The sequence below is a fragment of the Peromyscus leucopus genome, chromosome 8b (genome assembly GCF_004664715.2).
Source record: "Peromyscus leucopus breed LL Stock chromosome 8b, UCI_PerLeu_2.1, whole genome shotgun sequence".
Taxonomy (NCBI): Eukaryota; Metazoa; Chordata; class Mammalia; order Rodentia; family Cricetidae; genus Peromyscus; species Peromyscus leucopus.
Window position 1 is genome coordinate 7911813 of NC_051086.1, and position 27842 is coordinate 7939654.

General features: G+C 53.1%; 1 protein-coding gene across 5 annotated transcripts; it reads left to right on the plus strand.

The window, feature by feature from the left end:
- Nucleotides 1–1616: 1616 nt before the first annotated feature.
- Nucleotides 1617–27204, plus strand: Capn15 (calpain 15). 5 transcript variants are annotated; one of them, XM_028854674.2, is made up of 13 exons: nucleotides 1622–1928; nucleotides 12107–12395; nucleotides 20107–21562; nucleotides 22105–22313; nucleotides 22415–22598; nucleotides 22666–22889; nucleotides 23453–23578; nucleotides 23660–23812; nucleotides 24740–24901; nucleotides 24988–25214; nucleotides 25320–25486; nucleotides 25566–25744; nucleotides 25822–27204. In XM_028854674.2, the coding sequence occupies exons 2-13, from the start codon at nucleotides 12220–12222 to the stop codon at nucleotides 25997–25999; spliced, it is 3441 nt and encodes a 1146-aa protein (XP_028710507.1). In that variant the 5' UTR covers nucleotides 1622–1928; nucleotides 12107–12219; the 3' UTR covers nucleotides 26000–27204. The 5 variants fall into 5 exon arrangements, with proteins under 5 accessions (XP_037057415.1, XP_028710508.1, XP_028710507.1 ...); XM_028854675.2 differs by having other exon boundaries at nucleotides 1620–1928; nucleotides 24988–25486; nucleotides 25826–25918; XM_028854672.2 differs by having other exon boundaries at nucleotides 1626–1928; nucleotides 24988–25486.
- The last annotated feature ends 638 nt before the right edge of the window (nucleotides 27205–27842 follow it).

Here is a 27842-nt window from a genome sequence, read left to right on the forward strand (position 1 = left end):
GAGACAAAGCCTATTGATCATGCTGGCCTTGAACTTACTTTCTAGCCCAGGCCAACTTTGAATTTGTGACCCTCCTGTCTCAACCTCCTGAGTAAGACTATGCACCTATACCCAAACTAGGTCTTTTTTTTCCGTTATGGCTGTGTCCTCAAGGCCCAGAACAGTATGCCATCCCATCTACTCAAGACTCAGGGCTGTTGGGTCTGTGGCTGCTGTCCCTGCTGAGGTTTCTTTGCCCTTCTTGACCTCTGCACGGTGATCTCTTGTTTATCCACTCAGCAGGGTTCTTTCTATCTTAGCGGCCCACACTACACTAGTGTAGATCAGGGCCCAGCCAACAACCCACGATGATCCAAAGTCTCCTGCTGTGTAATCAGCTTAACGGGGTGCATCATGGCACTGAGGATGACCCATAGTGATGAGAGATGCTGCAGAGTCCTGTCCTGGATCCTTCTGGGCCATTCCTCTGACCCAACCGTGAGCCTCACCTACTGATGATGTCGGTCTAGTCAGCCTTCTGGATGAATGAATGGTCTATCTTCCCCATGATGCTAGGCCTCGCTTCTAGTTTCTCCTTGTCTCCATAAGACCCAACTCACCGTGGAAGTGACTGCTCATTGCTGAGTTAGCAGTAACTTCAACCACAGCTCAACCACAGCTGCTTTTCTCGGAGTGCTCAGATGCCAGATTCTGCTCCAGTGCTGCCAAAATGTGGTGTCTTCCACATTTGGACACAGGTGTCCCCACACAGCATCTTGAGTTCAATGGACTGTCTTCGCCTTGCCGGCTTCTGGAGCATGAGTGATTTCCCAGAAACGTGACTAAGTACGTGTAGGCTCAGGTTTTCTGGGTCCTGGGGCCCATGTCACCGAATCTCGCATACAACATCTAGAGTGCAGGGTATCCCAGGGGCTTCTTTTTAGTGTCCCTTTGCTATGTGGTGCCCTCTCTGCAGCCTGATTCTTGGTGCATCTTCCGGGTTGCAGAGGAGTGATTCATCTACTTCTGGTAGCCAAAGGGCTCAAGAAGGGAAATAGCTTGGGGGCTCTTGTAAACATCACTCAGAGGACCCGGGAAGATGTCTCAATTAGATGCCAGTGTTTCTCTAGGAAAAGTGATGCGTCTATCTGGCACACTTGAGTAAGCACGGGCCTCGGACCCGAGTAGGTCCAGAACGATTGCTGCTTCAGACCACTGGGACAGCACAGAAGTCGGTGAAGGGATTGGGAGAGGTAGAGAGCAGTCCATGCAGCCAGGCTGACGCAGCGCCGCAGATAACCTCCTCAGACCTAGTACAATCGTGATATGGACTACGGACATAGCCCCTGGCGCAGTGAGACTCAGGCGGTGAGGACGCCCACCGGAGCATTGCCCAGAAGTCCCTCGCAGAGCATCCTGGGAGCTGTAGTCCATTATCTCCCCGGAGCCAACGCACCTCGTTACGCTGGCATGAGGGTAGCACCTGAATCGGTGGACTGAGCGGCTCCTTCCGCGTTGCGAGAGCGAGATACCAGGGGAAGAGGACAGGGGCAGGGCGGTCCGTGGACTACAACTCCCGGCGTGCCTTGAACGACGTCGCTCTACCCTGTGGGAACCGTAGTCCCGGCGCGATTCCCAGTGCCGCGTGCGCCCCTGACGCGCCGTAGCCGCGGGCCCCGGCTGGGCGCCACGCTACGGAGGAGGCGTAAGGCGTACCGGGTGGGCCGGGCGGGACGGCGGGCTCTACGGAGGCGGCGTAAGGTTGCCGGGCCGGGACTGGAGCTTGGGGGCCGAAAACGCGCTAAGCCGGCGGAGTATCGCGGCTGGCGCGGAGGGGCCCTTACTGCCCTCAGGTAGAAGTTGTGGGTCAACCGACTGAGGGCCGGCACCAGGGCCGCGCCCGCCCAGCCCGACCGCGAGCGCTGAGGAGGCGCCGCTGGCTCGCTAAGGTGAGTTCCAGGGTAGGCGGCGGGCCAGCCGGCCTAGGGCTCTTAGAGCTCGGCCTCGGGGCATCAGCCCGGATGTTCCGTGTTTGCCTTGGGAGCAGCAGCCTGGCTTGTGGCACGCTGGAGGGGGGAGTGGGGGGGGGGGAGGCTGGTCGTGTGGGTCACTCCAGGCCAGCCCAGGAACCTCAGACGCAGGCGACCCTCGGTGCCTGCCTGTCCTTGAGTGCCCTCTTGTCCTGGACTAAGCGTTGGCCCACACTCTTAAGAAGGTGTACGTAGTGGGGGCACCGTCTGCAGAAACCTGCAGCTACCTGGGGCGAGAGTAGCGCGTAGGGCGTCCTGTGTGCCCTCCCACCCCACACTTCCTTCTGCTTTTGTGGGCCTGTCAGTAGGCCGGGAAAGTTACAGAGTGGCCCCTTGACAGCTGCGGGATTTTCTTTTTGTTGTCTGAAAAGGGGGTCCTTCTGGGCCTGATCCTAGAACCCTGTTGTGTGGCCAGATGGCCCTTGCTGCGCTGGCTCTCAGGGTCCCTGGAGTGCCTGTAGTTTGTTATTAGACACTGGTAACAGAACTGTGCATCACCTAGACTATAACAGGATCCCTTCCTGAGCTTCAGGACTCTAAGCACCCAGGCCCAGAACCTGAGAATCTTCGTGGTGTTTGGGGTCGGCCCTGCAGTTGAGCAATGCATGCATCAGGAAGAACCTCCACTCAGTAAGGAACTGTGGCAGTTTCCCCTGTCCCAGGCTGGAGAACTGGAAGTCACAGATGTGGAGCTTGCCTCCGACGTTCTCCAGAGTCTGGCTGTCAGGATGCCCTCAGGACCACAGTTCTGTAGGATAGGACAGTTGTGACAATTCTAGCTGAACAGCAACCTTGTTTCCATGAGGTAGCTGATCCTGCTTCCTTTGAGGTCTTCCTGCTCTAGAGAGATGTGGTCATTTCTTTTCCAACATCTGAGAATCCCTGAAACTGTTTGAATGGCAGACAGGTCAGTGTCCTCGAGGAAGGCAGATTTAAACCTTGCTGGATCCAAGGCTCAGATACTGAACAACTTTATGGGAATTTAACCATCAAAACCTGTGCTGGCCATGGTGTCTTAGAGCAGGAGGAGCAGTTCCACATCTGTGTAGAGCTTCGGCTTGTCCTCCAGGAGAAATGGGTTACTTTGCTCTCCCTCCTTGGATCTAGGCTTTGCCCTAGTTCTGACTATCAGGCTTTGCCTACTCCCAAGCCTTCCTGGCCCCTCTTGACATTATCCAGGCCTCGGGGCAAAACAGGTAAGCCCCATTTTACAGATGAGGAAACTGAGGCTGTAGGACAGCAGTTGTCAGGGGAGGGGTAGGTGGAGTTCTAAATCTCCGAATCACAGTCTGCTTCCACATTCTCATTGGTGGCATTTGAGAGAAGAAGGGCCTTTTTGGTGGCCTAAAAACCCTCACTGTATATGCTGTCGATGAGCTGATCAGTTAAGAGCCCGAGGAAGGTAGAGTGGTCCTTTGTCCAGCCCTGTGGTCTTTAATGTCAGCTGCCCCTCACTGTACTAGCCAATTGCTGGGGCTGAGAGGGGAAAATTAATGAAAAAAAAAGGATTAGAAAAAAAAAGTGATAAATGAAAAACCCGTTGAGCTCTTTGGAAAACACATATACAGAAACCCAAGATCACTGGTGACTTGTCACATTATTTTGTCCTGGTTTGTACACTGCTTGGCATGGGAGGCTGAATGAGAGAAACACAACTATGGTCTTAAGGCTCTGTGCTCAAGCCTAGAAAAGGGACACTTCCTGTCCCCACCCCTCCCCCTCCCCAGAGGTGTGGATTGTTCTTTTTCCTGACTGTGCATCTCTTGACTGCCCTATCCTCTGGTCCCCACTTCATACTGGCTATTATGTCACCTGACAAGCAAAGAGCATCCTGAAATGCATGTGCTCCTGGTTCCAGAAGCTCTAACTAATCTCCCGATTCCTCAGGCTGGATGCAGTCTCTGCCGTTTGGCCTTTCCACATCCCCAGTATGTCTTGGCTGTCTGGAGCCATTTGACCCTATACCTCTGATATCATTCTGGCTTATCCCCAGGGCTCTACTGGGGACAGCCCAGCTTCTTGAGTCTCCCCTGCTCAAGTCATGTGTGCTATTTCTTGGCAGGTCCTGGTACCCAACTCAGTCCAGCCCTACACTGAGCAGGTAGCCAATGAGCATCCTCAGTTGACTGCTGACCATTGGTAGCGTTAGGTCAGTTGACTTCTAAAGTTGAAGAGATCTTCTGATCCGAAAGGGCAGCATGTGATCTCTATGGAAACAAGCCCCTGGCCTCATCTTGTTTCTCAGTCTTAGAAGTGAACTTACCAGCCTATGACCCTTGCATACGTGTCACTGAAAGGAGGCAGAGGAAGCTGTGGGTTGAGGCTGTGCTGGGAAACCAGCTTAGCCGCACGATTGTCACTTTGTGGATCATAGCATGGCTGTGTGGAAAACTCGTGACCAGTGGACCAAAGAGCATCTTAATGTGGGCAACATGTTGCCTCCCAGGCTCGTCCTACTAAGCAAACAGTTTTCGGGGGTGGGGTTGGTTATAGGAGGACAGGAATACTCTACCACAGTGTGGATATACAGGAGTGATAGTGTGGGACCCTCAGGTGAGTCATCATAAGATGCTGGATAGCCTGACTATTCTTTTGTACTCTTCTACACAAGCTCCATGTGGGAACCAGTGATGTAGCCCCCTCTGTAAGGATTCACCCGGCACCGGGGCAGACTTGCTCAAGTCTCCATGTTAAGAAACCAAGTGGAATACTTGCACTGGCCTCAACTCTCTTGTGCTGACAAATGCATAGTCATGGCTCTCCTGCTGCGTATCCCGTGTCTCAGCTTCCCTGGTGCTGCCCTCCCCACTTCCCTGGTGGCTAAGCTGGAGGATGGGCTTCGAGAGAGCTTTGGGGAAACGTATCGATAGTTGCTGTTTGAAAATGTCAAGGTGCAGCCATGCCTGCGGCTAATAGTCAGGGTGGGAAGGCAGCCGAGTACTCCTTGCTGTAGAGGGTGCTCCCATGCCCTCCTCCATGGTTCTTACAAAGTTGCCCTTTGGATTTAAAGAACTAACTGGCTTTCTGTCCCTTTCTTGATCTTGCTGACCATACACCATTTGATGGAAAAATCAATGAGTTCTACAGCTTTCTGGAGCCCCTGTCTTCTGCAGATGTGGAAAGGCCAGAGCTTAGTAGGAAAGGAAGTGCTGAGAGACGTGCTATGGCCTCCTCGCTCCTAATCCAGCAGTGAGCTTGAGTGCGCTATGATTCTTGTTTTTTCCATGGCAAGGACACCAGGCTACCTTCTATCTTTTCTCTTAAAATTGTATTCCACATTAAACAACACTGAACTTGTGAACTAAAACTGAAATCTTTTGTTTTCCTGGCAATACCATTTTGAAAAACATAATGTGCAACTCCAGAGACACAGAAGGATGTTCAGTGACCATTTCCCTGTCCCGGAGGCATCAGGGCCAGCATGTAGATGCCTCAGACTATCCTTGCCTCAGAGGCCAGATGCAGAATCCCAGCCTCAAGAACTGCTGTAGTTCACCTCAGCAGGATTAGTGTGTCTCATTTGTTCTGAATAGGTCTACAGCTGGAGGCCCACTGCTGTTGTGAGGCCCAACCTTGAATTTGTGTGAGCACTTGTGTGTATGTGTTTGCCAGGGCAGGATTTCTCCGTGTGGCCCTGGCTGTTCTGGACTCACTCTGTAGACCAGGCCGACCTTGAACTCAGAAATTCACCTGCCTCTGCCTCCTTCCCACGTGCTGGGATAAAGGTGTGCACAACTACACCTCACTCCAGCCTCAGTTTTTTACTTCTGCATGTGAGCTGGAGAACAGGAAGTACTTGGCAAAAATGGGGGGAAAAATCTAGAACCAAGGTTGAGAACTACCTTGTAATGTGTTCTGGCTTCATCTCCCATTTAGGAGGGAGGGTGTAGGACGGCACCCTTCTTCCTAAGGCTTTTATCCTGCACTTGGCCCTTAGGTGGAGTTTGTCATTTTCAGTGGAACATCTGGTTCACTTGATGAGTTCAGCTTGCACCTTTCCTCTTGTGTGCAGGTAGAGGGTGATGGCCACTGTCTCCAGTGTTGTTCCTAGGAGAAGGCAGTGGCCCGGAAAGGAAGTGCAGGGTGAGGACCCATGAGTATCCTGCCTGGCATGGCAGCATCTGCCATAGTAAGCAGAAGGTGAAAAAAGCAGAGCTTTGCAGCTTGAACAGTGGTTACCCATTGGCAATTGGAATGACGGAGTAGTGCCAGGACCTGAGTCCAGGGAATCTTGGGGACACCCTGCTGTTCCCCTGAGCCCTGCCCCAACCTGGGCACAGTTCCCTGGCAGTACCTGGACAGACTAGGCTTCCTTGCCAACTACTACTGATCCGTGGCCCTGGAGATGAACTCTGCCCAAGGGCAGAGCCAACTTGAGGACCATCAAGGCAGGATCTTGAATAACCCCTTCTGTTGTCCTACAGTGTAGAATTAGCCACAGGCTTGTTTGCCATGGAACAGGTCAGTTCCTGTGACAGTGGCAGTAAAGAGCAGCAAACCGTGTTGTCCCCTGTGGTCTCTGGCTGTCGAACAGACACAACTTTTTAAAGGGAAGGAGTCCCTGGGTAGCATATGCTCAGGTGGGGCAGTAATGAAGTTCTCCAAGAGGCTCTAGCTGGAACACTGTAGAAGAGGGCAGAGCCTGAGCCATATGGCCAGTCAAGACTCGGTTGCAGGACTTTGGCCCATGCAGATAATCCCAAAGCCTGCATTTGGCATTCCTGGGCCAGAGTCCAAACCCTGATAGGAGGAGCATGCTGTCTTGGTGAGTACTGCAGTGGTAGCCTCTTCAGAGGCCCTTTCCCAAGGCAGCAACCCCGGTGTGGGCACATTGGCATCTTGTCATCTGTGGCCTCAGGTGAGCTAGTTATCGGGTGCTGTGGCTTGCTGGTTGGCTTGGTGGATGGGGCAGCAGAGTTGCAGTGCTTGGGTGGGAGGGAGGAGCCCCTTTCTCTGGGCCAGTGCTCTCTGGTGACCAGCCTTGCTGCCCTGCTCTGCCAGCTGGGTTCTCTGGCTTTGCAGAAACTGCTTTTGGAAAAGCTTGCTAGTGGGGTTTGGTCCTGTCACTTGGGCCTCATACTCTCCTGGATGTACCACCTGAGATGTCTCCACTATGGCCTGCCAATGACACCCACATGGGGTTATTGCACTATAGGGTATCTTGGCCAAAAAGAGGCTCAAAGAGCTGAGGGTGGTCCATTTCTTTGGAGGCACTCCGCCTATCTTCAGGGAATGCTGTTCAGCCAGTTCTCACAGGGTTGAGTCCTCCCCTGGGGTAGATCCTAGCCTAGTTTCTTGGAGGGAGGATTCACTTCCTGTCCCCAGGTCACTTCCTTAGGGCTGGCCTTGCTATCAGCTGTCTGTTGGACAGCGTTGCATCTCAACAGTGGCTTGTTCTCGGCTTCAGATCTGGACTGGCTGCTTCCTGCCCTGGTGGGTACAGTGCTAAGGTATGGTGGGTAACTATTGGTGCCAGGTGGGGCTAGGACTGCTGCTTTCTCTTGCCATCCCCTGTCTCAAGAGAGGAGGAATATTGGGGTTACTGAAGTTACAATGGCAGAGGATGTCCCTTCGTAAACTTTTCAAGAGAAAGGGCTTGTGTGGTAGGTTCTCTATCAGTTGGTGTGGAAACCCCATTCTGCTCTTGTTCCCTGGGGTTGGGCACTGTGCTTAGGGTACTCCCAAATGGGGATACAGGGAGACATTGCACTTCCTATACCAAGAGCTCTAGAAACACAAGGTACAGTAGGTTTCCCTGGCCTTGACTTGGTTGATATCCCCAGATTGTCCTTCTGGGGATGAGGCATCCCACAAATCCTTGGAAACTCTGGGCAGGAAGTACTGACTTGGCTGTGGTGTGTGGGGCAAAAAGACAGGCTATACCAGGGGACCCTCACATGGGTTTGCAGCCCTTAGGTTTCATGGCTTGTGAGAACCATGATGGTCCCCACCCAGCCTCCAGCCCTGAGCACCTGTGAGGAAGAATGAGGGGCCTGTCCTACTTCCAGGTGGGCTGTCATGACCAACACCTTCTCTCAGAGGGCCCTTAGAGCTGAAGGTGAAGCTGGGGACAACAGAGAGGACTTGGCCTCCTGACTGAGAGTACCCCCTTGTGTGGCTCTCTGCAGAGTCCATGTCATCCTGTCTTCTCATGCTTGTCCTGGGGGGCTGTTCTCCAGCTGCCCTCAGCATATGCAGAGACCATCTTACACCAAGGCTGGGGACATGCTAATACATCCTGATAATTAATACTTTGTCTTTCAGAGCAATGGCATCCCTTGCTTCCTTGAGGCCAGATCTAGGCCACTGTCCCATTTAAAAGTAGAACAATTCCCAAATGCAAATAAGGGAGGAACTGGCTGGTAGGTCTTGGAGTGGGAAAGGCATAAGTAAGCCCCAGGACTGAGAGGATGGGCCAACCTATCTCTTAAGTCTTGTGGTCCTTAGTACCCCTGCCCCTTCTGCCTCTTGTTGGAGGCTGATGTGGCTACACGTAAGTCCTGTAGCAGTGAGACAGTGTCAGTGGTAGTGTCTCTGAGAATCACTGTTTGCTGGGTCCAGCCTCCTAAAAGCCTGACTTGCAGTGGAGGTCAAAGGGTGTTTGCTGAGCATACAAACTGGAGCCACAGGAGGAGCAGGGAAGTGCTCTCGGGAGTAGGGAGGGTTCTGTCCACCAACAAGCCCTGTATGAGAGGACAGCCCGTGGGGTGGCTCAGGTCTGCTGTGTCCAGCTGGGGGCTGTGCTATGTTCTTATGAAGCCCTCTCCTTCCTGTTCTCTTTGCAGTACAGCCTAGGCAACCAGAATGTGAGCAAAGACTGGACCCACCTGTGTTGGCATTCTTCCGTGTCCCTGCCTATTACCACATGCTAATTATACTGGAGTGCTCTGGCCTAGATGGGGAGACCTGGGAGGGGCCAGCCTCCTTCATTCAAAGAAGGTCCCAGTGTCCTTGGCAAAGTGCTGTGGGTGTGATAATTACTTCTATAGAGTGTTGGCCAAGCCAGAGAAACAGCCAGCCCTCTCTAGCTAGGGCTGCTGCTGGATTCCCTTTCTACCCTTCCAGTGGTCCCTGAGTGCAGTTGTCAGAACCCAGAAGGAAAGCCTGTAGAACCTTTCACACAGCTGCCTACCATACATGTGGAGTTACCAACCACCAAGGCTACAGAAGGTGCTGGGGCCTACAGTTGTGCCTGAAAGGCCAGCAGGAGGAAGGTGGGTTTCAAGAGACACACGTGCTTATAATCCTACACTTGGGAGACAGTGGCAGGAGGATCAGGGTGGAAGAACATCCTTGGCTACATAGTGGTTTAGGCTAGCCTGGGATACATGAGATCCTGTCTCAAAACAAGCAGAGACATACTCATACCAGCTTCTTGAGGTTAGAGGGCCACCTAGGCCAACAAAGAACTGGTAGTCGACTGCTCCCTGGTGTGTGTGTTGGGGTTAGGGGAGTACTAAGACTGTGCCAGCATCTTTCAGGGGCCCTTCGTCAAGATAGGGGCTTCTCAGCACACCAAGAGACTCTTCCCTAACAGTAGCATGGAGAGCATTGCTCTTCCGCCTGCCTTTCTTCTTTGTTCTGCACACTTAGGAAAAGAAGAATGTGCTGTCTCCACCCTCCCAAGAGATACTATGCTCAAGGAGGGCATCCCCAGTGAGCAAGCACCGAGGCAGGAGGAGGATAGGCTCTGGACAGGGTGGCAAGAGGGGTAGGTAGGGATTATAGGAACTGTGAGGCAGACAGCACTCAAGCCCATGCAGGACTCTAGTATTTTCTGGAGGAACAGGTAATCCTCCTGGAGGCAGATAGACAGCCCAGGAGTATAGTGCCTGCTTTCACAGTGACCGTGGCAAGGCCCAGTGTTGGCATCACATCACCTCAAGACCCTGTTGTAAGCGGTTTCTGCCCCATGGGCATCTCTGCTGAGCTCAGCTTCCAGCACCCTTCCTCCCCTCCCTGCTCAGGGTCTGAATATGAGAGAGGAGCACCAGAAATGCTGGGGGCTTGTAGGTTTGGGGGGTTGTTCTGGCAGGGACACAAGCACAGGAGAGGCAGGTATGCTGGGTGACCATTGTAATTTGGGACTGATGGATAGGAGCATGCGTTGCTGGGCCCCTGAACAAATTCCTGCCACCGTCAGTTAACGGTGCCCCATACAAAGCCACCAGACATGAGGCTACTGAGTCCCATGAAGTGGCATGTCTATATTGAGCTAGAAAACAGACTAAAGCTCTTGATTAGGGCCAAGTGCCATGGTCATGCCTGTAATCGTAGTACTTAGGAAGCTGAGGCAGGAGAATCGCTAAAGGAACAGTCGGGGAGCACTCGCGGCATCTCGTGCTCTATGAGCTCTGAGAGAAGCCACAGACAGCGTATAAATAAATAAGCACAGCCTTGTTTAGCAAAACCATTTGTAGACACTGAAATGTGAATTTCAAGCCAACATTGTAGCTAACACTTATGATCACAGCACTTGGTAGGCAGAGGCAGGAGGACCCTAAGTTTAAACCCAATCTGGGCTACATAGTGAGACCCTGCCTCCAGAAAAAGGAGTGCGTGTGTGTGGGGGGGGTAGTTTTAGTTCACGTAAGTTTTGTTTCTCCTACCCCTTTCCTTTTGTTTTCTTTCTTTCTTTCTTTTCTTTTTTGGTTTAAAACTAACTCTGTAGACCAGGCTGGCCTTGAATTTACAGATTCACCTGCCTGTGCCTCCCAAGTGCTGGAATTAAAGGTGTGCGCCATCACCACCTGGCTTGTTTTGTTTTCTAGCCATTTCAAAGTATGAATTAAAAGCTTTCAAGTCTCACATGGTCACCAAGCCAATAGGGCCAGTCCCTTGGCAAAAGCAGCCTCTCACATGCTAACTCAGAAGGTAGTTGGGAAATGCTGCTTCGTGGGAGAATCAGCTAGTTCTGATTGAAATCTCTTGGTGAGAGGTTGCAGAACTACCTGGCCCCATGCCTGGGTGTGTTGGAGAGGGTTTGGGCTTGATTCTGGTGGTCCCCTCAGGTGTCAAGTGCTGACTCTCAAAGGTACTACACAGGCTGTTACCTGTCATGTGGGGCTGTCCCTTGAACCTGCAGTACTTTGTAGGTGTGTCTCTCAGCTCATTATATCAGTCTCCCCTCATCTACACCCCAATACCAGAGTCAGTGTTACAGAGGCTTACTCAGAAGTCACAGAAAGTGCGGTCAGTGGGGGATAGGAAACCCAGGGGTAGGAACTGCCGAAACCAGGACAGGTTGGTGCTCTACCCGGTCAGAGGGCAGCGTAGCTACACACCTTAACCTAGAGCCCAAAGAGGGACCCATGCACATCCAGTTTCCCTGTGTGTGTTATCTCCCCACTGCCAAGTCCTCCCTGTCCCAAAGACCACACTCTCAGATTTGTTTGGTTTCGCTACACACACACACACACACACACACACACACACACACACACACACACACACACACCGCCCTTAGCCAGCAGGTGTCAAATGGCTCTCCCTGCAGCACAAGCAGTCTGCTCTCTTGCTTGGGCATGGACAGTTTCTTAGGTTCCCTGGCATTTGCCTGGTAAGTGTGTGTTTACACAGTCAGCTGCTGCCCTTCTAAAGGCACAGTTTGGTCCTGACCTCTTAGATCTTCAAGTAGCATCCTGCTCTGCCCTCTGCTCCTTCACTTTTTCCTTCCCTGTGGGCTAAATGTCTCCTTGACAGTTTCTTCTGTAATAAGGCAAGCCTGTCCTCCTAACTGGGAAATAAAGCCCCCCTGAGGACTAGAGACAAGTTTGAGGGGGACGATGGGTTTTCAGATTAGGATGATAACCTGAAACCCTAATATACCACAAGTCAGGGAGCTGCAGCTCCATTTGCCGCTGGCCTCTGGCCTCTGGCCTCTATTCTCTTGTGGGGCTTGTCTGTGGGATGTGCCCTACAGTGCTGAGTACTTTAAAGTCATGCCTAGGTCCCTGAACCTCACTTTCACCTTGTGTACCCTAGACCACTTGGCATGCTGGGAAACTCACCCAGGGCCTAGAGTTTCATCTGTGTGAATCACACTGTTTCTTTTCTCTTTTTATTCTGTTCATTGTTGTTGTTGTCTCACTGACCAGCCGGCTGCCCTTTCTCCGGTGTGAGCACTCTCCTCTCTCCATGCTTCCGTTCGCGTGCCACCGGCCAGAGGTGACCAGGCCCGGCTCTCTACGTGGCCACTGTCAGGGGGGCCATGGGGAGCTCTGCCTCCTCCCTGGCTGCCGAGACGGAGTCAGACCACGGCTTCCCTGGGGGGCCATCCTACCCCGGACCCCCAGCAGCAGCTGGCTGGTGTAGGAGCGGCCCTGGGGAGACTGTCTGGGGAAGTGCTCTGGTCACCAGACAGCACCCACGTCCCCGGGCCCGAAGGTAAGAAGGTGGGGAGGGGCAACCCTGAGGGGTCTTAAGCAGGAGACCGCTTTTTCAGTGTGTCCCTGCTTGGCACAGACGCTTGCTCAGGACACGGCTTTCTGTTTATCAGTGCTCTCTGGCAGCTCATTTCCCCTGAAGGTGCAGGAGCTCATCTGATCTGGGGTTATTGCTGCTCCTGGCTGGCAGGCCTGGGACTTTCCTTTGCCTGAGGTTCTACTATGGCCCATTGTTGAGCAGTGCTTGCCCAGGGCCTGCTGAATTCCTGTGAAGGCTGTCTGGATACCCCCTGCCTGGGAGGCTGATGACTTCAGCCCTTGTAACTAGCTAGCTAGCATGCATTAAGAGTGCTGGCTTGCTTCACAGGGTTGTCAGAATTGAACACTGCTTCCCTTCCCAACCTATGGTACCTGTGCTCCAGTATGGCAGCCTCTAGGGATGCCATCCGGCTCTGAGGAACCACAGGGGCCTTCCTTTATCTGCAAGTCTTTTCTAAGGCATGCATGTCATTAATTCCTTTTGGAAGGGTTTCTGGCACCCCCTAAATATCCAGGACTCCACCTCAGAGAGGATGCAGACCTAGTAGATCTCTTCTAGAGAACCCAGGTAACACTGATCTTTTCTTTACTCAGAGAAGTGCATGGCTGTGACTTCTACAAACCAGCTCACTTACCCATCTGCTGGGCATAGGAAGTTAGCTGGGCATAGAACGCAGACAAGAGACTGCCTTCTGAGGTGCCTTTAACACCAAGATCTGAGATGGCAAACAAGTGACCTTTTGGAGCTGCTGGAAGGTGGCACTGAGTCCAAATGTATCTATTTAGTAGTCACTCTAGTCACTGGGAGACTCAGGCACTGGGAACTCAAGGTCTAGAGAGACAGGACAATTAGAACTATGGCGGGATCTTGAAGCAAGTGAGGGTACTGCACTGTTTCTCCTCTGCATGAAGGCATGACAGTGCCCCTTCACCTTAGTATTGCAAGATGCTCCAGGCAGTGCCACCAATGCAAGTTTTAACTCCTTTAAGCCATTTTATTATTTATTTATTTATTTATTTATTTATTTATTTATTTATTTATTTTGGTTTTTCGAGACAGGGTTTCTCTGTGTAGCTTTGCGCCTTTCCTGGAACTCACTTGGTAGCCCAGGCTGGCCTCGAACTCACAGAGATCCGCCTGGCTCTGCCTCCCGAGTGCTGGGATTAAAGGCGTGAAGCCATTTTATTGGAATGTGACTTACGCTGTCTTAGTTTTTCTATTGCTGTGATAAAACACCATTGGCCAAAATCAACTGGGGAGAGAAGAGTTTGTTTCAGCTTACAGTTCACAGCACAGTCCATCACTGAAGGAACTCAGGGCAGAAACCTGGAGGCAGGAACTGATGCAGAAGCCATAGAGAAGAGCTGCTTGCTGGGTTGCTCCTCTTGGCTTGCTCAGCTTGCCTTACAGCATCCAGGGCCACCAGGCCAAGGGTGGCACTGCCTACACTTATCATCAATCATGAAAAATGTACCACAGGCTTGCCCACAGGCCAAATAGTGGGGGTATTTTCTCAATTGAGGATCCCTCTTCCAAAATGACTCCAGCTTGTATCAAGTTGACATAAAACTCCACACACAATCAAATTCACCTGTTATCAATGTATGTTCAGGTCATTTTCAACCAGTTCATAGCTTTGTCCCAACAGCCTTATGAGTTAGTTTGCATCTGAAAGAGATCCTGTTTGCAGTCACTCCATCCCCAGGTAGCCACTGACCTTCCTGTTTGTAGGTTTATCTTTTCTAGAGTTTTCACATGTGACTTGGGTGTCTGACTGGCTGCTTCTTTCACTCAGCATCCTGTCCTTAAGGTTCATCCACATTGCAGCATGGACCTCCTTCCTTTACAGGCTTCAGTGGTATTCTGTTGTAAGAATAAGCTACCCTTGGCTTGTCTGCTCATGAATAGTATGTTATTTCCACTTAGCTTTTATGATGCTGCTTATAAACATTCGTGCTAAAGGTTTTTATGTGGGCATCTGTTTAATTGTTTTGGGTATATCCCTGATCGGGAGCTGCTGTGTTGGGGTAAGCTTATACAGCATTCTGAGAAACACTGCTGTCTGGGGGCTGGCCCTCTCACATTCCCACTCACAGTGTTGGCAGGGCTCTGGTGTCCCCTGACTTCGCTAATGCTTGCTATCATCTGTCTTTGAGTCTAACCATCCTGCAGGGTGTGCAGTGGAGCTTTACTTGATTTAATTTGCATTTTTCTGATGGCTGATGGTGTTGAACATCTCATGTTTTCATATATGTGTGTGTGTATATGTATGTATGTATCTCCTGAGGAAAAAATGTTAAGAGTAGAATTGCTAGGCCTGCACTGTGGCTTTGTGTGCTGAGGCTATATGTTGGACTTGTTTTCTCAGTCTTGTGTCAGTAAGCAGTGCTCCAGCAGAGAATGTCACCATATACATGTCACATGGGTGGATGGCCCTCCTGCTTTTACATTTACACACTTTTACTAAGTTCGTGTGTGTAAATGAAAGTTCAAGGTTCATGGTTGTTTAATTTTTAAGTGAGGTTTTTTAGCGGGGCAAGAGGGGTTACTCAGCATTGTGTATCACACCTATAGCTGCAGAATTTGGCAAGCTGAGGCAAGAGGCAAAGTAAGATTGCTGAGCATTTAAGGCAACCTGGGCCACATAGTGAGTTCCAGGCCATCCAGGGCTACTGAGTGAGACCCTTTTTCAAAAAACAAATGTAAAAGCACAAGATTTAGGGGGCTATAGAGTCGGCACAGTGGTTAATGCACTTACCACTCTTCCAGAGGACCTGGATTCAGTTCACATTGTGGCTCATAGCCATCTGAAACTCTGTTCCTAGGGATCTCTAGGGGTTCCAGCATGTCCATGGTACATATACACTCAGGCACAAACACATATGCATGAAATTAAATATGTGTGTACAAATATATATATTTAAAGCACAAGAATTTTTGAGGCAGGTGGATCTCTGTAAGTTTGAAGCCAGCCTGGTCTACATAGTGAGTTCTAGGATAGCTAGGGCTACAAAGAGAGACGCTGGCTCAAATTAAATCAATAAATCACAAGATTTTTAAATCCAGAACTATGGCCAGGCATGATGGTGCATACCTGTAATTCCAGCATTCTAGAGGTGGAAACAAGAGGATCGGGAGTTCAAGTATAGCTTGGGCTATGTGAGGGGAAAAAAATTAAAGACATCTAGAACTGTTTGGCTGGACATCTGAGATAAAGCAAGGAGGTGGGATTAAGAGGAGAGTGGTCAGGCAGTAGTGGCGCACACCTTTTAATCCCCGCACTCAGGAGGCAGAGGCAGGCACATCTCTGTGAGTTTGAGGCCAACCTGGTCTACAGAATGAATTCCGGGACAGGCTCCAAAGCTACACAGAGAAACCCTGTCTCGAAAAACCAAAAAAAAAAAAGGAGAGAGACCCAAGACTTGAGGATGTGTCTTTACTCCATATTACTCCATTTTCCTGCCAGGCCCTTCCCCTAAATAGATGTCCCCAATATGTACTAGTTCCCATGGGCATCCAGGTTGAATCAGAAATCAACAGTGTTAATGATCTGGAAGAAGCCATACATATCCAAACTAGAGAGAGGATGGACATCAGAGGGTTGCTGGGCTAGATGGATGGTAGGAAGGCAGGAAGTGACACTACTACTCTGTGGCCACCCTTTGGGACTCCTTCCCCACATGTGTGTGTACTCACACAGAAGTAACACAGCACAAGCATGGGAAACAGCAGCCTTTTCCCCAGCTCTTGCAGGGTGCTAGGTGGGCAGGGAGAAGCATGGGGCAGAAATTAGCAGCCATAGCAGCCCCTCACCTTTCAGGACTGCCACCTCGCGCATAGCTACTACTCTCCTTTTTGGGTAACACCCATTGTGTGGATAAAAAGGCAGCTCACACTAGCTGAGCCCAGGTCAAGGTGCACCTTCTCCCCCTCCTCCACCCACTTGAGAGCCCAGTATAGGAACCCTGCTATGTCCAGCCTCACCTGGCTGGTTAATCAGTAGACAGTTGATTCAGGCATTGGCTGCCCAGGGACAGAGACAAGGAGGACACACCCATCCAGAAAAACTGAGTAGGCCAAACTGTGGTCAGCCTAGGAGAATAGTCTAGGAAGGGAGACACTACCCTCACCCTTATACAGGCCCTCAAGACAGTCTACCCTGAGCACAAATTAGGGCTAAGAGCCTGGCAAGGGTAAGGCATGGAGCTGCTCTGTTGGTCAGGGGCATCCATCTTTTAGTGGCTAATGAGTAGCTTCCCAGTGCTTCCTCAGGTGGGTAGCTTTATTGGTTCTTCCTAAGAGGGGAAAGACTCCTGCCATGACCACAGCAGGATGCAGCAACTTCTAAGGCCTCTGGGTGCTCACTCCCTGGTTACTCAGGTAAACTGTTGCAGCCTGTCGCCTCCCTTTGCATGAGATCTGAGTGTTGAGATGCCCAGGAAGCTGAGAACAAAGCAAGTATTCTGAGTAGACTTCTGGCAGTTGACTCAGTTTGCTCTCTGTTGTGAGCCTGTCTTGAAGAGTTGGAATTACTTCTGTGAGCTCATGTGCCGTGATTTAGGAGTGTTTGTGTTGAGAATTCTAGAAAATCAAGTACAAAAACCCTTTTCAATTTCTTTTTACTTCTGGATCTAGGAGTCAAGCCCAGTACCTCACACATGCTAGGCAAGCACTCCGCCACCTAGCAACACTCCAGCCCTTGTGTGGAGAGTTCCTCAGGGTTTGCCAAAGTCTGTATGCAGATTTTACTGGGTCTTCAGCTCTACGCAGGCTTTTGCTGCAGACTTTGGAGTGGTCTGGCCTTGCCTATGGACTTTTCAGGTCTTTAGCCGTGGGTCCCTTCCCAGGCCTTGCAGTATAGGACTGGCCATGGACTATGGCATTAGTCAAGTGAACTAAGGATGCTGAAGGGTAGGGGTCCTGTGAGGTTCATAGCTCACAGATGACCAGAGTTGCCCTAAGACTCCTTGGTCTTGGCAGATTTTCTGGTTACAGAAGACCCACAGCTTGGCCTCTGGCCAATTTGTCCTATTTCCTAGGAACAAGTTTGATCTTTAGACTTTGTTTTTTTTTTGGAGCTGTCCTATACTACAGATGGAGTCTTCTGATTTGGCTAAGAGTTTCCTGTGTGGTTCCCCTATCTACCTCTCATCCCAGTCAGTGGCCAGGCTCCAGGTTCAGCTGGGCCAAAGCCAGACCCCAGCCACCCCAGCTGGTTCCCTGAGATGAATGAGCACCTGGACTTCTTCCCTAGTCATTTTTCTTCTTGCTAGGACAGAGCACCTGACAGACCTACTGTGAGGGAAGAAAGACTCTTTAGCTTACGGTTCTGTGGTCCATATTCCATTGTGAAGGGAGGAGGTTTGCTGGGGGAAGTCAAGGGCATCTCAGAGAGACCAGAGTGACCTGCCTGCCTCTGCCTTCTGAGTGCCAGGATTATAGGTATGAGCTACCACACCTGGCTCATGCCAACATTCAAGTAACCCTCTTAACTATAAAGTTTATATAATTCCAGCAGACAGTGGTGTAGAGTAAGCATACCTCACAATCCAAAGGAGAGGAAATGGGGCATAGCAGAGTAAAACAGGGCCAAGGAAGACCAAACCCCAAATTCCAAACTCTGTCCTGCACCTGTAGCTTATTGTGACATTATCTAGACTCCACCAGCCTCCCGCCATTCACAGCACACACACAGCCTCTCTCTTCAGCCAGCTCCACTCTGTTCCTGCAGCTCTCTTCAGCAGACATCCTGTGTCCTGGCATCCCCACTATTGCGGATGTTCATTGCATCTTGGAATTTACAGTCACAGCACTGTGCCTTCTGAAGGCCTTGCAGAAAATGTGACTAGGTATTCAGATATGTAAGCCTATGGGGCCATTTTCATTCAAACCATCATAGAAGGTATACAGTCTCTTATTCAAGGAAAGCATGGCCATGGGAGCATGAGGCAGCTGGTTGTGTTGTCTGCAGTAAAGAAGCTCATGCTTTCTTCTTTTTTTCTTTTTTAAATACTAATTTATGTTGTGTGTGTGCACATGCATGCATGCCATGGCTCACCTATGGAGGCTAGAGGACACTTTATGAGAGTTGGTTCTTTCCTTCCCCCATGTGGGTCTCCAGATGTCAAACTCAGGCCCTCCTTCTCCCCTTCTTATTTAATCTGAGATCCCAGTCTATGGGATGGTGGTGCTCACATTCAGAGTGAGTCTTCTGGGCTAGGTGTGGTGGGACATGCTGTTAATCCCAGCACTCGGAAGAGGTAGGGGAGTCTCTGTAAGTTTGAGGCCTGCCTGGACTACAGAGTGGGTCTTCCGTCTTCGGTTAAACCTCTCAGGAAACACCCTCAAAGACACTGCCAAATGTGTCTTCTGTGTGATTCCAAATCCAGTCGAGTTGACAGTAAACATTAATTAACCATCACAACCTTCCTCAGCCTGTACGGTCAGTGGCCTAGGGCTGAATCAGAGAATGCCCCGAGAGTCCCCTAGGACATTTCACGAGGATTGACTTCCCTCAGGAGATTCCTGGGAAGGGAGCTGTCAAACTCTCTGGGATACCCATCCTGCTTTTGCTATGACGTAGATGTGCAGGTGGAGACAGTAGTGTTCTCATGTGAGGGGGGTGTCAAGGGGCATCCTCTCTGCTGGCACACACTGTGTTCTGTCCTTAACCATGAGCCCTCACCAGGTAAAGCAGTTCAGGAGAGGGGTCTGGTGCTCTCCAGGCTCTGAGCTGAGCCTAAGCACTTCTCTGCCTGTCCCTCCTAGGGCTACTCAACCTACACGGGAAGGTGGAATCAGAACCAACTCTGGGCCCCTAGGCAAGTTGTATTTTGGAGGGAAGAATTTTTTTTTTTCTGAAGAAGAATGTTTTCCTTCTTCTTGAACCAAAGGTTAGAAGCATAAGCTTTGTGCTTCATTGTAAAAAGCAATTGATTTTCCTAGAGGCAGAGCAGCTCTGGTCAGTTCAAACGATGGGTATTGTGAAGGTTATTTGCAGCTCGGCCCTGTCATGGAGCCCAGCACCCTTTTCAGCCTCCTGAGGGAACCGTCCTGGGAGCAGGCAGTCAGGCCAGGAGCACAGGAAACCTGCCTCCACACAAGCACAGAGACTGCACTCCATGTACTCTGTGCATTTGTCCCAAAGCCCAGAAGAATGTCAAGTTTTGGGGATAATGCAAGGTGCAAGCCTCATAACCTCAGCCTCCGTCCAGGCTCCCCCTGTGTTTGCTTTATATCCTCACTGTGCTCAGGTAGCCTTTCCAAGAAGGATCCATACAGCCTTCCAGTACGCACTGCCACCCTGCTACAAGCCCAGGTGTGGAGTGTGCCAAGCCCTAGGGAACAGGCCTGAATGCCCGGGTTCAGGCTCTGATTCTACCCTGAACTGGGACTGGATGGGCGGAGCTGCAAAGCTGAGGATGCACACTGGGCAAAGGCTTAAATTGTTCTTGACTGATGGCCACCCCACCCCTATCCCTCCTGAACATGTTCTAGAACAGAACATTGCTCACCCCAAGTTGGCCACACTTTCTACATTGCTGGCTCTGCAGCCAGGCAGGCATCTCCCAGTCCCAGTCACCTTCCATGGGAAAGTGGTGCCCTGTTGCCTATGGAACATTGTGACTTGAGGCCTCAAAGGAGCCACACTAATCAGGTTCTTCCCTTGCAGCCACACACATTCTCCTGGGTCTATGGCCACAGTTGGGGAGTGGTCCTGTGCGCGCTGCACCTTCCTGAACCCTGCCGGCCAACGCCAGTGCTCCATCTGTGAGGCCCCCAGGCACAAGCCAGATCTTGACCAGATCCTGCGGCTCAGCGTAGAGGAGCAGAAATGGCCCTGTGCACGCTGTACATTCCGGAACTTTTTAGGCAAAGAGGCTTGTGAAGTATGTGGCTTTACCCCAGAGCCTGTTCCTGGAGCCCCTCTGCTGCCCATTATCAATGGGGTCCTGCCCAAGCCACCCACCGTCCTGGTGGAACCAAAGGGCAGCTGCAAGGAGGAAGCAGGCCCTGTGCGGACAGCAGGGCTAGTGGCCATGGAGCCAGCCAGAGGGCACGCTGAGGAAGAAGAAGAAAAGGAGCAGGAGGACGAAGGGAAAGGGGCAGAGCCTGGCAGTGGCTGGGCATGCCAGCGCTGTACACTGCATAACACACCAGTGGCCAGCTCTTGTTCTGCCTGTGGGGGACCCCGGAAACTGTCATTGCCTCGCATCCCCCCAGAGGCCCTGGTGGTTCCCGAGGTTGTGGCCCCTACTGGCTTCCATGTTGTTCCTGCTCCATCCCAGCCTCTCCTCCCTGGGGAAGGTGCTGAGGCTGATTCTCCTTCTACCAGCCAGGGTCCCACCTCCACTGACCAGGAGCCCCCCAGGGTACCACCCTTCAGCCCCTTCTCACCCACCCTACAGAACAACCCTGTGCCCAGAAGCCGCCGGGAGGTCCCCCCTCAGCTTCAGCCACCTGTGCCTGAGGCTGCTCAGTCCTCGACCTCCACAAGCTCCAAAGGGCCCTCCCAGGGCCCTGGAAGAGCTGCAGCTGGGGCCTCCCGCCTCGCTGAGCTGCTGTCGGGCAAGCGACTGAGCGTACTGGAGGAGGAGGCCCCCGAGAGCAGCCCTGCCCGCTGTGAGTCGTGCAGTGACGTCATTGACCTGGCTGGAGACACTGTCCGCTACACACCGGCCAGCCCCTCCAGCCCTGACTTCACCACCTGGTCATGTGCCAGGTGTACACTTAGGAACCCCACAACAGCCTCCAGGTGTTCAGTGTGTGGTGGCTCCAAGCTGCATGGTTTCCAGGAGCACAGTGAACCCCCTTCCCACTGCCCCGACTGTGGTGCCGACAAGCCTGGCCCCTGTGTTGGCTGCTGTGGACGAGCTCCCTCAGCACATAAGGCTGCCCGTCTCTTGCCTGATGGCCTGGGCCAGTGGGCCTGCCCTGCCTGCACCCTGATCAACACGCCTCGGGCCAAGCACTGTGCCGCCTGCCACACACCACAGCTTCTAGTGACCCAGTGCCGGGGGGCTACACCCCTGAGGCGCAGGGAGAGCATGCATGTGGAGAAGCGGAGGCAGACAGACGAGGGCGAGGCCAAGGCACTCTGGGAGAACATAGTGGCTTTCTGCAGAGAGGTAAGTAGCCTCTTTTCTGAGGCTGAGAGCTAGCTTGGCCCAAGGTAACTAACATTTACCTCCACTATTGATGTCACACTCCCTCAGCTCACATGCCCAGGAGGATCCCAGACCTCCCGTGTGTAAACCCACAGAGAGATGAGGATACAGTGAGTGGGACTGTCCTACACAGGGCAGCATGCCCTGGGACAGCTCAAGGCTGGGGTACCTGGTGTTCCCTGTGAGCTGCAGAGCCTGAACCCTGGGTGCCTGAACCCTTGGGTCAGCTCAAAGAGCAGCTGGAGCTGTGCCATCTCCCAGGCTAACATGCTCACTCTGGCCTGCAGCATCATGGGCAGGGAGGCCATCTGTCCCCATGACCACTCAGGATCATCCATTCAGAGTTGCCTAGCACCAAGTTTGGTATAATGTACAAGAGCCCCACCCCAGCCTTCTAAAGCTCTCTTGGGAGGGTGGGGTCTTTCCCCCAAAAGGTAGAGTGGAATCATTCTGGGCCTGCGGCTGCCCTGCCCAGCCTGAGTGTCCGGCCATGGTCCCTGCAGAATAGTGTGAACTTTGTGGATGACAGCTTCCCCCCCGGGCCTGCATCTGTCGGCTTCCCAGTGGGCGACAGCGTCCAGCAGCGAGTGAAACAGTGGCTGCGGCCCCACGAAATCAACTGCTCTGTCTTCAGGGACCACGGCACCCCGTGGTCAGTCTTCCACACCCTGAGGCCCTCTGACATCCTACAGGGGCTGCTGGGGAACTGCTGGTGAGGCTCCAGGTTCCTGCCAGGGACAGACAGGCTCAGGGGAGGATGGTGGCTACTGGTCCAGTTCTGGGCATGTTGTGAAGTTGTCTGGCTCCGTCCAGGTTCCTGAGTGCGTTGGCAGTACTGGCTGAACGTCCCGACCTCGTGGAAAGGGTGATGGTCACACGTAGCTTATGCGCAGAGGGTGCCTACCAGGTGCGGCTGTGCAAGGACGGTACGTGGACGACAGTGCTGGTGGACGACATGCTGCCCTGCGATGAGGCTGGCTTTCTGCTCTTCTCACAGGTGGGACGGCAAGGTGGGAGGCAGGGCCGGGAAACCGGGCAGCCCGTGACTCTGATCCCTCCCCCAGGCACAGCGGAAGCAGCTGTGGGTGGCCCTCATTGAGAAAGCGCTGGCCAAGCTGCACGGCTCCTACTTCGCCCTCCAGGCAGGGCGTGCCATTGAAGGCCTGGCCACACTCACCGGTGCCCCCTGTGAGAGCCTGGCGTTGCAGGTCAGCTCCACTAACCCCCGAGAGGAACCTGTTGACACTGACCTCATCTGGGCCAAAATGCTGAGTTCTAAGGAGGCTGGGTAAGAGACAGTCACTGCCATGGCCTGTGGCATTGTGAGGAGAAAAGAGGTAGAGTTGTGGGAGAGGTGGGGAGCAGTACCCTCTGACTGCCTGCAGCTAGCATGGTGCTCTAGTGCAGCTAGCCATCGCCAAGAAGTCTAACTGGCACTCCATTCTGGGAAGAGCCCAGATCTCATTACTTCCCACTTAGGAAAAGGCAAGAGTCCACAGAGGGACCCTGAGGAGTGGGAGGAGGTGTTCTGAGACATGCCACACCACGGTCAGCACTGTGAATCTTGACATCCCTTTCCCAAGGCCTAGAAGAGTCTAGACCCAGAGACCTACAGAAGCCCTAGACCTGGTAGTGGATGTCAAAATCCCTGCCTCCAGCTGAACCATTTCAGGCCTAAGCCTTCAGAAACCAGTTTGTTCTAGCCCAGGCATTCTGAGCTCATCCATAGTGGGCCAGTATTTCATCAAAGCATATGTCATGTGGGTCCCAAACTGTACCCCCACATTCAAGAAGGTCCATCTCCCCTGCTACCTATCCATTCCATCAGCCAAGGTCACTCTGCCCACACAGGTTCCTCATGGGTGCCTCCTGCGGAGGAGGTAACATGAAGGTAGATGATGCTGCTTATGAGAGCCTGGGTCTGCGCCCCCGCCATGCCTACTCCATCTTGGATGTTCGTGATGTTCAGGGCTCCAGGTAAGGGTCCAACTGGCTGAGGGTGGACAAGTGCGTGAACACAAAGCACATAGTCTTGGTTCTCAGTCCTGTTATCTACAGGCTCCTGCGACTCCGGAACCCATGGGGCCGTTTCTCCTGGAATGGCAGCTGGTCGGATGAGTGGCCACACTGGCCAGGGCACCTGCGAGCCGAACTCATGCCACATGGCAGCAGCGAGGGTGTTTTCTGGATGGAGTATAGTGACTTTATCAGGTACCTGGATGCCCTCACCTGTCCCATGGCCAGATCCTCAGGGAGCTGGTCTAGATAAGCAACTTGTCCATGTCCCAGCTCCTGCAGGCCTCTTAAAGGCAGCTCTTGGTCTGGCCGTGGAATTTAGGTCTATAAGAAGCAGGGCTTGTGTGTGTGTGTGATTCTGCACCCCCATGGTGTTCAGGAAACAGTCAGTTTACCATCGCTATGACAGATACTGGAGAGGAACAGTTTAAAAGCAGGAGTGAATAGGTATGGTAGCATGCATATCTGTAATCCCAATGCTCCAGCAACTGAGGCAGGAGGATCCCAAATTCCTGAAGTACATAATGAGTTCCAGGCCAGTCTAGGCTATATGAGACCCCATCTCAAAAAACAAAAGCAAAACTTAATTTGCTCATGACTTCAAAGATTTCAGCACATGATCAGCTGACTCCATTGCAATCGATCTGGTAAGGCAGAAGGGTATGGCAGAGCAAAGGTGCTTACCTCATTGCCTCCAAGAAGCAGAGACAGACAGGAAGAGGCCAAATATGTCCTTCAAAGACCAGGCCTCCAGTGTCCTACTTCCTCCAACCAGGTACCACCTCTTGATAGCCTGTTCATTCAGCTTTGAACTCATCCATGGCTTCACCCGCCGATGAGGTCAATTCCTCCTGATTGCAGTAGCATCACCAACTGGGGACCATAGCAGGGTTCCCTCCTAGAGAAGGGCTTCCTGCTTATCAGTCCTTTCCTGGAGAGATGCCAGGGGCTCCCAGGGCAGGGAGGGAGTGCTAGGAGATAACCAAAAGAGAGCAGTGAGGCAGGGAGACTGCCATGCATGCTGAAAGCTGAGCAACAGAGGCCCGTAGTGTGAGCACTGCGTCCCAGGGCTGGAGCATTGAGCTGCACTCTGCTCAGTCACCCTTTCTCCTCACTGCCTAGGTACTTTGACTCTGTGGACATCTGCAAGGTACACTCAGATTGGCAGGAGGCGCGGGTTCAGGGAAGTTTCCCAAGCACTGCCAGTGGACCAGTGGGTGTGACGGCACTCACGGTGCTGGAGCGTGCCTCACTGGAGTTTGCCCTCTTCCAGGAGGGCAGCAGGTAGGCAACAGGTTGAGCACTATACCAAGCTAGAAGCTCATGGCTGTGGCCACATGAGCACCCAGCTTATTATCTCTGGCCCTCAGGCGCTCGGATTCAGTAGACAGCCACCTCCTGGATCTGTGTATCCTGGTGTTCCGGGCCACTTTTGGCACTGGTGGCCGCCTGAGCCTGGGCCGCCTCTTGGCCCACAGCAAACGTGCTGTTAAGAAGTTTGTGAACTGTGATGTCATGCTGGAGCCTGGCGAGTATGCTGTGGTGTGCTGTGCCTTCAACCACTGGAACCCTGCTCCACCAGGGCCCCCTGCCCAGGGTAAGGGCCCCAGCCAGATGAGGCCCACACCCACCTTCCCACCCTCCGAGCCCCAAAGCCCACCCACGGGAAAGCTGCTGGCTCCCTTATCCACACCCCCCACAGCCTCCAGCCCCTCAGCAGGGGTCCCCCGAGGTGCCCCCGAGCCACCCGGCCACGTACTCGCAGTGTACAGCTCCAGGCTGGTCATGGTGGAGCCGGTGGAGGCGCAGCCAACCACACTGGCCGATGCCATCATCCTGCTCACTGAGAGCCGGGGCGAGCGGCATGAGGTGGGTGGGGTCCTGATGGGGGAGGGCCGCGGGTGGGCAACCACCAGCCCTGGCCCACCCACCCTGTGCCTGTGCCCAGGGCCGAGAGGGCATGACCTGCTACTACCTGACTCATGGCTGGGCGGGGCTCATCGTGGTGGTGGAGAACCGGCACCCCAAGTCCTACCTGCACGTGCAGTGTGACTGCACCGACAGCTTCAACGTGGTGTCCACACGTGGCAGCCTGCGTACCCAGGACAGTGTCCCACCCCTGCACAGGTGGGTGCCTGCTATTTTTTCCCCTACCCTAGGCCCTGGTCTCCCACTGGTCCTCCCTCATCAGCCTTGTCCTGCAGGCAGGTCCTGGTGATCTTGTCCCAGCTGGAAGGCAATGCTGGATTCTCCATCACCCACCGCCTGGCACATCGCAAGGCAGCCCAGGCCTTCCTCAGCGACTGGACAGCCTCTAGGGGTACCCACAGCCCCCCACTCACACCTGATGTGGCTGGTCTACATGGACCCCGGCCACTATGACTACAGTTCCCCAGGGCAGGGGCTATGTGCAGATCCACCCACCTGCCCTCCCCTACATGCACTTTATGAGGGAGACCCCCAATGGAGGATGCTTGAACCGGAATCTCAGGACCCTGCCCAGGGAGCCACCGGCTACAGGGTGCAGCCTCCCCTGGGCCTCCCTCCCCTCCTCCTCCACCCCAAGTACCCTCAGTCCCCACCAGGCCTCCCAGCTGCCATGCAGAATACCTCGAGCCGGGTGGGTTTCATTCCAGTACTTCTGTCCTGAGCCCTGGGGACAGCTTCAGGTGGCCAAGGCCGAAATGGGGCTGCCCTTCCCTGTGAATATGGGGTCACTTGCTATAGAGAGGCATCCCAGATATGTGTTCACAGAACCAAATCTGGGGGTTCAGAGGCCATGATCCTGCCTTGAGAACCTGGGTAACCCTCTGTGGGGGCTCCGATCTGCCGCTTCCCCCCTTGGTTTGTTCCCAAGCCCAACTCCTTGCCTAATGAGCAGGGTCCTGATAGCCCTGGCACATGAGCAGCGCATTGCAGGAAGCAGATGCCTGATGGCCATCAGCCAGGGCTTGGGGACAGCTGCCCCTCCTGCAACACTATGCAATTCCTGGAGCACCTGCCAGGATCGAAGCCATGATGGGGTGGCAGGTCGGAAGCCAGACCCAGCCCAGCTGTCTGGAGAAGCGCTTTGTCCTTAGCTTCCCTGGCCACAATCGGCACTGTCCCATGGCCTCAGTCTGTCCACCAAGAAGGACACCCCACCCCAGTCCCGTTACAGGCACATGTAAGGTGTGACTGATTACTCCCTTCCCTAGATGAGGGAGCCAAGCTGCCCACCTGCCCAGCATTCCCCTAGCTGCTTGTCAAAATCAGAGCCCTTACCTGCCACATGGACGCCTGAGTCATTTCCTGGGCCCCCACCTGGCTGCCACTGTCCTGCAGCCCCCTAGGTAGTGGGCAGCTCACACACCCGCTATCCTTGCCTCCATGGGGCTTGCGAGGGTTTTTATACCTAAAGAAACACTCCCCTCCCCTCTGGGCCTCCTTTTACTCTGAGCTGTGAATATTTTTAACCCTGTAAATAGGACCAGCTCTTCGAACACAGAGACTATTTTATCAGCTATCAGTCCCTTCCTTGTTCGATGACTCCATAGGCCGTTTCCACTCAGGCTCCAAGGACCAAATAAAAGCGTTTTGTTTTGTAAGGGAGCTTTCAGTCTTTTGTCACCCTCCCTGTCCCTACACACACAGAAACAAGCTATTCCAAAGGCCAGTGCGGGGTCTCCTGGATAGAACGGTACAGAGGAGTACCGGGGACTGTGGGGTGACAGTTCGTGCTTCTGCCTGAGGTCAAATGAGCTGTGAGCCAGCCAGATCCTCCAGAAGTAGTGAGTGTCCAGGTGAAACAGGCTGGAGACAGACCCTAGGGTCTTAGCCCCGCAACCAGGTAGGACCAACATGGTGGGCAGGACAACATGTGTGCGAGTGTTTTTTCCCTTCCTGCACTGGGGGGGATGAAGGCTGTCTGAATCCATCAGTCACCAAGAAGGAGCAGATGGAGCCAGAGGGTGAGTGGGACTGTAGCTGCTGCTCTCTTCTTGGCTGCTGTGCTCTGGCCCCTCCCAGCTCGGTGCAGACTGGGCCCATCTCCTATCACAGGTGACGCTAAGCCGCTCAGCCCATCTCTGGCCAGCAGCCCAGGCCCCTTCAGGAGCTAGAGGATGCCCCTGGGCAAGCGGGGGCTGGGGGTTCACGGCCGGAGAGCACCGCGTAAGAGGCCTGTCACAGGCCAGCCCATCGAATGTGAAAGCAATTAAAGCCACCAGCAGTGTTCGCTCCAGGC